The sequence below is a fragment of the Monodon monoceros genome, unplaced genomic scaffold, assembly GCF_005190385.1.
Source record: "Monodon monoceros isolate NGI ecotype Baffin Bay Population unplaced genomic scaffold, NGI_Narwhal_1 Super_Scaffold_5, whole genome shotgun sequence".
Lineage (NCBI taxonomy): Eukaryota > Metazoa > Chordata > Mammalia > Artiodactyla > Monodontidae > Monodon > Monodon monoceros.
In genome coordinates, this window is record NW_021703782.1 from 55098038 (window position 1) to 55110966 (window position 12929).

Genomic DNA, 12929 nt, shown 5'->3' on the forward strand with positions numbered 1-12929 from the left:
TAAGTATTCCTCTTATATTCTTTCATCCCAAGAGGAAATGGAAAAGGCAGGATTTGAGGAGTATCTGAAGAGGATTCATTTTTAAGGTGTAAATTTTCCAGTTTTTTCCTCTATACTGATCACCCTCTGACCTCTACCTTCTATCCCTCTGTTTAACTAAAAAGGATAAAAAATTTGCCAGTGATTAAGTGCTAATTTTCAGCTTTGGCAGTGGTCTAGGTAATTGGACACTCATATTTATTCCTCCTATGACTATATGAGTTTTTTAGCATAATTTGTTAAAGTGTATAAAAAGCCTTAGAAATGTATAGTTTTTTAATTCTTTAATTTTACATATAGGAATGCATCATACATGTTAGTTTTACATGTAAGAATGCATCACATATAGGAATGACGTGTATGTGTAGGGATATAAATACAATAATCACTAAAGCACTTTTATAACACTAAAAAATTGGAAACAACCTAAATGTTTAACAGTAAATTAAAATATATCTATATGCTTTATAATATAAAAGCCTTTTCCATTTAAATATTTATTGACAGAAAATATATTCACAATATATTTTAAGTGAAGTGCAGGCTATAAAATAATCATACAGTATAATCTCCTTTTTTGTAGACAGTATATGTTAAGCGGACATAGAAAAATTCTTAAAAGCCATTCATCAAAACGATAACCATTAGAATGTTTTCAAATGCCTTCCTTTAATTTATTTATGTTTTCTAATTTACTTATAATAAAAATGTACAGTCAGAACAATAAAGTCAATTTATTTTAAAAAAAACTCAAAGTGTCAGAAAATAGGAGAGCTCTGTGGTAACAATGAGGTACAATGATAGTCATAAAAGAGGTGAGATCCGTTGTATTACGTTATACTTCATCTGAATTGAGTCCTACAGTAGGATGCATGAATCTGTGATTTGGATATGCTGTATTTTGCCAACTTTTGACCTGGTACGGATCCATTAGTCTCCCACCATGTCACATCAGTATTTTGCCGTGTCGATGGATATTACTTGAAGTTTGTTTCTTCAGCTAATTTATCAAGCTCTAAGCAAATATAATTCAAGCGGAAGCACAGTTATCATGTTTACAACAATATTATGCATTGTAAGTACTGAAAAGTGTGTAGTCAAAGATTAGAGGCTATAGTACCTTGCAGAGCCTTGTATCACGTCTAAGTGTGTATTGAACACTTACTATGTGCCTGGTGGGATTAGGAGTTACGAGATTTCAGAGATGACCAGGTCACAGATGCTTTTTCCAGGGTTCAGTTAATGAGCAGAGAGAGAAATACATACGTATAAAATATCTGTAATAGATGATAGACTGCTTTAACTCATAGGAGAGATACAAAAAGTATGATAAGAGAGTTAAAAGAATAGTGGATCTTATCCAAATGGGAGGATCAAAGAAAACTGCAGATATTTAATTTGGGATTGAAAAATGGGTAAATTCTATAAATTTTAAAATGTGGGAGAAGGCATTTTATATAAGGGAACAGCTTATATAACAAGGCATTGACGCAGGGAATTATAGGTTCCTGATGGGCGATAGTAGAAACATATTTGGGAAAGTAGGTCCACAGCAGCTCTGAAAGGTCTTAAAACGCAAACAGAATTTCTGGTTTATTTGGCAGCAGTTAGCTATTAAAGCTTGTTTGTTTGTTTATTTATTTATTTTGAGTGGAAAAGAGCTTTAATCATAGATGTGTTTAACAAAACCTGAAAGAATAAGAATGAAAAGGAAAAGAAGGATCGGATCAGCAGTAATTTGTAATATTGATTGTAGCAATAAAAACTTGAAGTTAGGGTGACTGGAAGGGAAAGCACAGATATCATGATATTATTCAGTGATTCTCAGTCCTGGCTGATCATTGGCATCTTCTGAAATTAATCACCCAGCCTCACCCACTGACTTTCAATTTTAATTGGTTTGGGGAGGGGTCTGAGTACCTATAGCTTTTTACTTCTTTAAGGTTCCCAAGTGATTCTAATGTCCAGCTTAAAGGGAGAATCATGGTCATTGTGAATAGACGTTAAAAAACAAAGGGGAGTGGGACATATTAGAAGCAGAATCTATAGGACGTAATAATTGAATGATAGCGAGGCAAAGGCCAGGAAGACAAAGAAGAGGCCGAAGCAGCAGGGCTGAGTGTTAGGGAGAGTGGGAGTGCCACAAACAAACATGGAAACTTAGGAAGAGAAGTAGGATTGGGAAGGCAGATGGCATGGTGTGTTTTCAGCATAATGATTTTGAGATGTTACTAGGTAGTCTTTCAAACATTAGAAATAAGGACCTGGCATTGAGGAGAAGTTCAAGTGGGAGATACCTTTTCATTAAGTCAAATCTCTTCCTGTCCTCTTTTCTTCCTTTCCTTTCTCCTTCTCCCCTTCCCTCCCTTTCTGTTAGTATGCATATCAATCGTTAGTCACCTTAAATATTGATAGTTATACAGAGGCATAGACATCTATTTATCCAATGGGAGAATGCTGTCGTAATCATTTTAGCAGCCGAGAATTGGGAGTTGAAGCCTTAATAAAATTAATGATCTACAAATAACTCAATTTTGTTTGTGTCATACAGAGTGAAGTAAGTCAGAAAGAGAAAAACAAATACCGTATGCTAACACATATATATGGACTCTAAAAAAAAAAAAAAAAGGTTCTGAAGAATCTAGGGGCAGGACAGGAATAAAGATGCAGACGTACAGAATAGACTTGAGGACACGGGGAGTGGGAAGGGTAAGCTGGGATGAAGTGAGAGAGTGGCATGGACACGTATACACTACCAAACGTAAAACAGATAGCTAGTGGGAAGCAGCCGCATAGCACAGGGAGTTCAGCTTGGTGCTTTGTGACCACCTAGGGGGTGGGATAGGGAGGGTGGGAGGGAGACGCAAGAGGGAGGAGATATGGGGATATATGTATACATATACTTGATTCACTTTGTTATACAGCAGAAGCTAACACACCATTGTAAAGCAATTATACTCCAATAAAGATGTTAAAAAAAATTAATGGTCTAGACATGCATAGAGTATGTTGTCAAAATGCCTTGAAAAGGAAGAGAGGAAATTGATGTCAAGAACTTTCTTGTCTTTTGCCATCATGAACAAATTGAACTTATATGTAGAAAAATACAAAAGTATTCTACCATACTACACTTGGAACTTATGTGATTTATTTTTGAATTTTGTGGCTTTGATTTTTCTCTCTTGCCCAGGCATCACACTTTATGTATCCCTGATTTCAGTCGGCTCCTGGAAGTTAGGGAAATAACTTCCATGCGCATTCTGGGTGAACTTTCTCACTTATCTAGTGAAAAATAATTGCTGTAATACAGCACAAAGTACTTACCAAACCCTTGAGAAAACAGCCAGTATACTTTTTATGGTTAAGTAAAACAGATTTGATTTGAAAATATACCATAAATTGAGTTATACCATATTGTCTGTGCAGCATCTTTGTAACTTTCCATCTTCTAATTTGGCACAGTAAAAATATCAGGACTTCACAATTAGATCAAAAGTCCATGATTCACGCTAAACCTCAGTGAGCCTTCCTTCCTTTCTCTTTCCCGTTTTCTCCCTGACTCTTTCTTCCCTTCTAAATTTATGTAGTACTATAAAGCTTTCTAAAATTCTATAAAATAGGAGTAATGGTATACTCTTACAGGACTATGGAAAACACTGCATATAAGATATATAAAACATTTAGTCCAGTGCATGGAATTCACTGAAGAGTAGTTATTTCTTTATCCCATTTTGAAGTATAATGCTCCTGAAATCAGATTTTAAGGTTAAAAGATTGTGGAGTTGTATTAAAAAGAAAATATCATAGATGGCTCAAAAATAGTCTGACTTTGAAGGTCCATCCTGGCCATGGATGTCAGAGGTGACCCTGTTCAGATTCCATGTGATAGGATAGATGTCCCCACAGGCCCGGGTTTATGTAGAACATCTGCCATGGAAACCAGTCCAGCCTGCTGTCTTGTGCCAGGATCCTGGCCCTCCGTACAGTTAAACATCAACTCTGGGACCTCCCCCTTCTTCCCTTGTCATGAGCCTGTACAGTTGTACTGCTATCTTGGGCACATTTTGCTACCTACCCCAATGAATCAGAACAGAAAATCCATCATCTACACAAACTTTGGCCATTTTCTATGTTTGGGGCAGTGGCAGTAGAGTGTGTTGTGACTGGATGGGAATGTAGTCCCTGTGACAATGGCTCTTGTCCCCCTAAACCTTCAGACCTGGCCATGGCCCTTAGCATCACCCTGGCTTCACCTCCTATGCTTTGCATTTCTCACCGACCTCCAGATCCCTGTTCCTGAGCTTCCCTTCAGAGCCCTCACCCTGATTCTTGCAGAAAAAGAAAGAACAGAGATGAGGTCACCTGACAGTCTCATAAATTCTACAGATACCTTTTAGGGAGGAAGCAGATTCCTAAAGACAGGACTACCTATATATTTTTACTGAACATTTCCTCATCCTCTCCCTCAGTATCGTTTAATAACATTATTAACCTGCCCCTTTCAAGATTTTAAGCACATTATTGTGACAAATATCCCTTTAAAATCAAAACTCTCTGTTTAAGGAAATGTTAATCAGCTGAAAGAAACAAAGCCAAGTATTTACATGCTGTTAGTTTTGTTCCCAGTGCCACATATTTCCTTGATGTCTGCAGAAGTGGCTTATTCATTAGAATTAAATTAGGCAAACGGCACCATCATTTCATCTCTTCACTTTTGTAGCATGTGGTCCTTTTCAGGGACCTGTTTTAAGTGATTCTCAGCCAGTCAAGTTCCCACAAACCTGAGTCGTCGTCTTAACCTTTAAGAATTTCTCGTAAATCCCTTTCTTCCATGGATGCTACTAGTGGACGCCAGTGTTCTCCTCACTTAATGTCTAGTTCTACTTAATGTAGTGTACTAAAGGAAGGTTTTGTCTTTGAGCAGTTTGTTAAGGATGGTCAAAGGCAATTTGCTGGTCTTGGTACGTTCTGTCCCCTGAATTTAATCACCTTATGTGCTCTTTGGGCTTATCATCTTGTCTTCAGAAAGCCTAGCAACTTGAGACGTGATATGGCATCAGAATATTACAGTCATTGCATTAAAGGTACTGTGCATTGCTTATACTCGTAAGAAGCAATCTAACCTCTTAGAAGGAAAAATCAATCAGCAGCCTGTGGCTCCTCTCAAGCTGTGTAGGAAATAATAATCTACTTGATTCCTGGAGCTCCTGTCTGCTCTGTGAATGCATCCCGAGAATGCAGTCTTTGAACAGCACGTGAGCACGGCAGACACGTTCTAGAATATCCAGCATGCCTCTGTTCTGACTCATATGCATGTTTAGCTTCTCTATTTTCCATTTAGAAAATAGACTTTCTGGGTCTAACAGTAATCTGACCTCTGCCTGGCATTAGTTTAATAAAAGGTCATACTCCTTACCTGTCAAAACCAGCTTGAACAGAAATGCATTTTGCAGAGCACAATGTTGGCAGCAGCTCTAGGTGGATAGCAATGGCAGTTAGCTACAATAATGGAAGGGTATTTATCTGAATATTGGTGACTGTAAAGTTTTAATGTCTTTTTCTCCGTCTTTATATTCCTGATAGTTCTTTATTTTCTTAAACCAAGCGTAATATTTATGGTTGCATCTCATGGGATAATCATGGGGACTTTGATTATTAAGACCCGAGGCTGTCCTATTGTGTGACTGTGTAGTGCTAGTCTTTGTTTTATTCTTTTACGTGGGTTCTCTTCTCTTTCTTCCCATCTTCAGAGCATGACTTAAATATGGACATACCCTTGACAAAAGAAGGCAGAAGACTCATTTAGTTTCTTCTGTTAAACTGAGATACAGACAAGGGGGAGTGGGTGCTATGTGTTGTTAGACCCCTCTGGGAATGAAGATTCTTACTTGCTTCTAGCGTTTGTTGGAGTTATGTTTAGTCTTCTTTCTTTCTCATCTGTTTCCTTTGGCCATCTGCCTAGCATTGACAGCATCACTGTTAGCATCTGACCAGCCAAGATGATTATTTATGCAACAAACATGCTCACTGAAAGGATTTTACTATATTATCTAGAGTGTTAACCTTGCATCATAGAGTAATGGCATTTATCCTTTCCATGGTTTGGACTTGGTTGACAAATGTAGAAAAATTGACATCAGATCCCATAAGAAAGTCATGACTTTCTTGTCTGTGAAGGCTTTTTTTTTTTTAAACATATATTTAGAAAAAAATTTAAAAATTAAAAAAAACTGTGTGCAAATAATTGATATGCCTTTAAAAAATGTAACATGATCAATTTCATTTTTGTGTGTTTGTTTTTAAAGAATAAATTTAAGGACCCTTTTCGGGCTGCTTTTTTGAAGAATACTGAGTCACTACAGTGGGGTGTAGTAGGATTTAGAAAAACAGTCCCAGATCTGAAACAGATCCTAACTGGTTATTTCAATAAATTTTCCACAGTTCATTAGGTTAATTCTATTACTTGACTTCATCTTCAGAAATAAAATCCTTACAGGACTCTACTCAGTACTCTGTAATGACCTGTATGGGAAAAGAATGGAAAAAGAGTGGATATACATATATGTATAACTGATTCACTTTGCTGTACACCTGAAACTAACATGACATTGCAAATCAACTATACTCCTGTAAAAATTTTTAAAAGGTAAAATTATCAATTAAGTTTTAAAAAAAGAAAAAATCCTTGCAGTAGCATCCAGTGGTCATATCTTTAAACTTGTCAATGTTTGCATGAGAACTGTAAGGTATGACCAGGAAATGAAGATAAAAGAAAAACACATCTGAACATTGGAATGATAGTTGCATCCCTTTTTTGAGAACATGGGAGCTTGCCTCCTATGCTTTCCACTTAGAAATAAGACTTCTAGGTTTTATATTAATTTGACTTCTTACTGTCCCCCCTCAGTATTTAGGAAGCACTTTCCCGAGTAACTGTTGCCTATTTGCAGATTGTCAGAATCTCCAAATTTCCTTCATTCTTTAGGATGAGAAATAGGATACTTTCCCTTAAAAAAAAATCCCAGTGCATCAAAAATGGCATCCTACCTTCTTTATTTAATTTCTGATTAGCACATAGTCATTTTATGCAACAGCCCTCCACCCAGTCCATACATTCTTGTGAGAAATTTCAAAACAGAACTTAAATGGGAAGCTGGGTTGTTAAAATTCATTTTCCTTTAGGGTTGACAATTTTTAAGCTATGGACTTTAAAAAGGAAAGTACCTAAAAATGACAGTGCTGTACCACTTAAAATAGCAATGCAATACATTTTGTTTTTCCAGGGAGACTCCCTAGGAATTTTAATTTCATAATTATAATTTCCATTTAGATGCTTACAAGCGAGTGGTTATTATCAATTTGCATTGTTTGCAACAGCAGAATGAAAACCATAAAAACTTTTAATATCTTTTTTGTTTGTGACAGAAAAGTGACATCAGTGTACTGTGTATTTTATTCCTCTCACTGTTAATCAATTTCAAATCATTTTAAACATTGCTCACAGTTCTGGTAATCATCCAGTTTGTATTGCTACCCTGAGATGCTGTTGGATGTGATATCTAGCAGCATTTTTAGAGCCCACTTTCATTCCTAGGGTTTCTGAACAAACAGGTGCCTGGGTTTTCACCAGTTCTACCAACACCAAGTTGAATTTCCTGATGAAGTGGAGACTCATTTCCCAGCATCAGCAGTACAAAGATACCACTCACCTCTCTTCTCCCTTCTTTCCCTCATCGTGGAAGTTAATACCTTAAAACTGGAAGGGATCTCTGCAAGATAATTTATTTCACATTTCATATTTTTACAGTTAAGAGACAGGAAAGTTAGGCACCCCCTCAAAATGTTACACATACAAAATGGTGGAGCTGAGAAGGAAATCTGGCTTCCCTGACTCCAGGAAAATCAAGATGAGGGTCAGGACACACACCATCAGGCCAGCAGGAGCATCACAGGGGAAACATGAAAACAAGGCGGAGAAAATACTGGTGATGAGCAAACAATGATGAACTTTGCTATTTTCTTCTTACTTAGAATCTAAGGATAGTTTTCAAAATAAACTTTAGCTATGGTTACTAAAACTTTGTTTCAATGACGTATCATTGAAAACTGGCCGGAGGCAAGAGAAAATTTGCAATAGGGGTAAGAAAACAGAAAATAAAATGGGAAAGTAAAATGTTTTTGAGTTTAAAAAATGTCCAACTATAACATAATTGTCAAAACTCAAAGAAGCAAGAAAAATGTGAAGAGTAGGAAAAATAATTAAAACACCTTCTCCCAAACCACCATCGTTAATGTTTTAGCATATTTTGTCCTATCTGTTTTGGGGTGCATTTTTCTTTACCTGATATCTCTCATCTGTAATTTTGTGTGATGCTTTCGTGGCTTACCATTGAGTCATACGTATTTCTCATGGCATATAATAAAAAGTTTATAATTACAACATTTACTATTTGTATGACGTTCCATCATTATGCCAGTTTATCTCACCATCAATTCCTATAATAATTGATGTTTTGAGTACTTACAATCTTTGTAAATAAAATATATGGTTAACATCTTTGTCCATAAATATTTGTCTACATTTTATATAATTTTCATATAATAGATTTCTAGATCCGGAAATACCAGGTGGATAACAAGCAGGCTTTTAAGAGGGAAAGTGTATGTTAGGAACATTTAAAGGAGACAGAGGACATTTCAAAAACCTCCAACTGTTAGCCTTTCGTCCTTAGGAATCTTGAAGTCTACATCTTTCTTTACAGAAATTCTTTTATTTTTGCTATGACTTTGGAGGCTTCTTGACTCATCTTTTTATGTAGATTGTGGAGTTCAGTTGAAAGTAAGGCAGCACACAATATCTGGGTTAGAGTCACTTTACCATATTATCCTATTTCTATTTCTTGCCAAACCGTCTAACTCAGGGCTGTATTTCTTGTCTCTTTAAAATTTCCTAGAATTTCTCTTAAATGTCACTAATTTTAATAGTGGCACTGCTGCTTTCTGGCAGTGTCCTGATAGCGGCATCAAAGCAAAGAGCTAAAATTTTACTCACTTTGATTGATGAGCTCATTTTGTTACAGAGGACAAATTGGATTTTTTTTAATACTGGTAGTAAAAATTAATGTGTGATGTTGCTTTACAAATGTTATTGCGTCTCTGCCATAATACGGATTTCAGCAATAAAAGCACTAGCAGATAACTTCACCAGAAAGTTACCTCCCTCCCCTTTGAACTACCCTCAAATGTAAAAGGTGCTTTCCTAATTTTATAACCCTTGTATATGTGTATGTATGTATGTATTGACTGAAATAGGGTTGAGGGCTCTGGAGAGAGCAGTGGCAGTGGGGTAATAGTCTGTGTTTCCACTTTCCATCTAATTGTGATGTTTATTTCTTTTTATTTCAGCACCTCCAAGGTTTACACGAACTCCCGTTGACCAGACAGGGGTCTCTGGTGGAGTTGCCTCTTTCATTTGCCAAGCGACAGGAGACCCAAGACCTAAAATTGTCTGGAACAAAAAAGGAAAGAAAGTCAGCAATCAGAGATTTGAGGTATTAGGTCCATTGTTCTGTTTCTCTGGGGGGAAGAATGTAACTGCTGAATTTTTGGTTTGTATGTTACTTGCTTGTTTTTCTCTGATACAAGGTGTTGTAATCACTGAGATATGCCATCCCTTATGTTGTATGTGATGGAAAACTTCACTCTAGATGGCTTCAGCTTTTTTAAAAAAGGGAATTTGGGAGTTCAGATGACAGACTTTTGTCGTACTTGTACGAGGGCTCAAATAGTGTTCTTAGCATCCATCTGTAACCTCATCCTCAGACTGCTTCCCCTTAAGATGGCAAGATGCAGTCTCACATCCTCCCACATCCAAAACTAGAGGATGAGTGAGAGCGCTATTGGCTCTTATTGAGTTTCGTGTTCATCACTTAACCAGTCTGTGTGGACAGCTGGATGGTACAGACTAACTCATTTATGTTAATCAGAATCTACCTCAGTTACTGGGAATGAGATCAGTTCCATCCAACCCCATGGCTTGGAATGAAGGAGTCGTGTTTTCCCAAAGAGAATTCAAGTTCCTGTTACCCGAAAGAAGGGGAACGGATACTGGACAGCAAATTTAGTTGTCCACTATACTTCACACCTGTGTTTTACAGGTAGCATGGACTAGAAAGAGAACTTAGCTCCAGTGTGTTAGTGTGAAGAACTGCTCTGAAGGAAACATGCCCAACCAGGTTGATAGTTGATAAACCTACTGATGAAGTCGATTTTGTTTATTCAGGAAAGCTTAGTGCATTGAAGATGATAATTCAGATATTATTTTGGGTGTTTTTAAGGAGCCTATGGTTTATAAATTTGCTCCTTCTGGAGGAGAAAAATAGGTGATAAGCTATTTAGAGAAAATTTGAATATATTTTACAGGCACACAATATCATGCCTATAATTTAAGATATGAAGAGGATAGATTGATTTTTAGAGAGCACTTAGACCTCCAAATTGACCCAAAATGTGAAACTCACCTCCTCTTACCTGAGTTTCTGACTACTTTATAGCCTAATTCACAGTTTGGCAAATTAAAACAATTCCCAGTTAAATGAAACATAGCAACGACAAAATTCAGAGCATTGTGAGTTTATTCATTTTTCACCAGTTCTCAAAGAGCAGGAAATGGACCAAATGCATAAAGAGCATAATTACACTGGTGAAAATTGAAATCTGGCCTGTAGTTTACAAATGGTAAGTTTAAAATTTTGTTTGTTTGAAGATCAGATACCTACAGTGATTTAAACATAAACAACAAGAGTATCTTAATCTTTGAGAAATATTTCCTACATTGTCATAGGAAATGATGTGTGTGTGAATTTTGGTGCACATATACTTTTTAGTTTAAATGAAATTCACTTCTTTGTCAAAGAGAAGTTTGACATCATGCTTGCTAGTGATGATGGCTTCTTGACAAACTCTTGTAACAAAGTTTAAATTATAACAGTAAACATTTCAAAGCATGAGGTCTGCTCAGTACATAATTCCTAATGAGAGTCAAATAAACATCCAGAAAAAATTATTTTAACACAAAGCGGCTACATCAAATAGTACTGAGTCTTGGGCTGTGAATCCTTCATGTCTGTAACAGTATATTGTATTTTTTGGTTTCACTAGTTTCTAAAGCCCATGAGAGTATGAGTGAGACTGATTTTGTTCCCTCTTCTATCTCCAGTGGCAAATATAGCATCTGGTCTAGAGTAGGTACATAATTAATACTGGGTGTTAAATCGGGTTTGCACATTGGAGATTACAATATTAGCATCTAATGTGTATATTGTTTGTTGAAGAAAATAGGTCTAAACCTAGGAAGTAGTTCAGAAATGTAAGCATGCAATGACATGTAACAATTAATCAAAAGTTAAGAGAGTAGATCCTAAGAGTTCTCATCATTTCTTCTTTTATTGTATCTATATGAGATGATGGATGTTAGCTAAACCTACTTTGGTCATCATTTCACAATATATGTAAATCAGACCATCGTGCTATACACCTTAAACCTTATATAGTGATGTATGTCAATTATTTCTCAATAAAACTGAAAAAAATCAAAATTTAAATTAGTATTAAAGATGTTTAAACCTTTCTCTACATTAAGCTATAGGATGCTCAAATTATATATATATATATATATATATATATATATATATATATATATAAATTATAGCATATTTGACAAAGATTCCAGTAGCTATGAAACTTTATTCTCCCACAATGCATAGTAGATTCATTCTAAAGTGTGTGATATTTTTAATAGAGTTGAAAATAAATTGTGGTGCATTGAGAAATGGGATGTTTTGACTATCTCTGTGAATTTAGAATGTAAATAGGATGCGGAAAGGACTTGAAGTGGCCATATCTTAAAAACATTCAGTCTCTTTTTTCCGTATGTTGACACTTATATACAAAATCTGGGATTGATCATCTAGTAAATATATTTATAAAGCATTCTTAATTTATTCACAATTTAAGCACATGGATATATTATTCATAGGGAAATGCAAAAAAATAAAACCCACCATCTCAGTGAACAGCTGAAAAAACACAGCAGAGTTATAGAAAAGACAGGTAGAGGACTCTACAGTTTTGTATGCATATTTATCAATATTATCAACATCATTTTTTAAAAGTATTACTTGAGTAGGTGACAAATACTTAACTGTTTCAAAGTAGAGTCCATAATGATAGTGAATTCAGGCTTACTGTTTAGGACATTAATTTTCTGCCTGGTGAAGCAAGCCTCCATTTTACAGCAAGAATGCCCTAAAAATGCAGAAAATGCTAAGCTAAAACAAATACTGGAATGATTTATGGCAAAATTAATGCATGCCATCAGTCTCTGGGGCTATGAAAGCCATCTCATTGGCTGCCTAAGTACTAGATTTATGCAGTTTCTCTTCATGGTTTGCTCATCTATACTGTTCAGGATGAGACATTTTAAACCAGAAGAGCTGTCAGTGGTGGCATACATTATTTCTTCACCTTATCGTCCAGTTACTGAATGGATCCACATGTGCATATGTGCTGTCAGAGACAGAATAATTTAAGAAGTGTATCCATCATAGCAGCAAGTCTCTTGCAAAATTAATAAAAAGGTCACATTGCTCTAGATACATATACTAGAATATTTTCATGATTAAACCCTGAATGGTTTTCTGTAGAGACAAGAAACCTACATTTTTGCATATGTAGTTTCATGTCTTTCCATTCTGCCCTATAGGATTCAGTACATTAGATCAATTATTCTGTTTCATCACTGTATCAAAATTCAGTCTCAAAATGCTTCTGAGTTTATTCTGAGCCTAATGGCTGGTTCACCACTGCCTTAAGAGATTTAGCTGAGAGGC

The 12929-nt window shown here is 35.9% G+C and overlaps 1 protein-coding gene across 10 annotated transcripts in view; it reads left to right on the top strand.

Moving 5' to 3' along the window:
* PTPRD (protein tyrosine phosphatase receptor type D) overlaps positions 1-12929 on the top strand; it is a 2000866-nt gene that overhangs the window by 1674482 nt on the left and 313455 nt on the right. For all 10 annotated transcript variants that reach the window (XM_029201877.1, XM_029201881.1, XM_029201880.1 and 7 more), the window contains one exon: positions 9445-9590. In XM_029201877.1, the coding sequence (XP_029057710.1) occupies positions 9445-9590 (146 nt within the window). The remainder of the gene's footprint in view (positions 1-9444; positions 9591-12929) is intronic.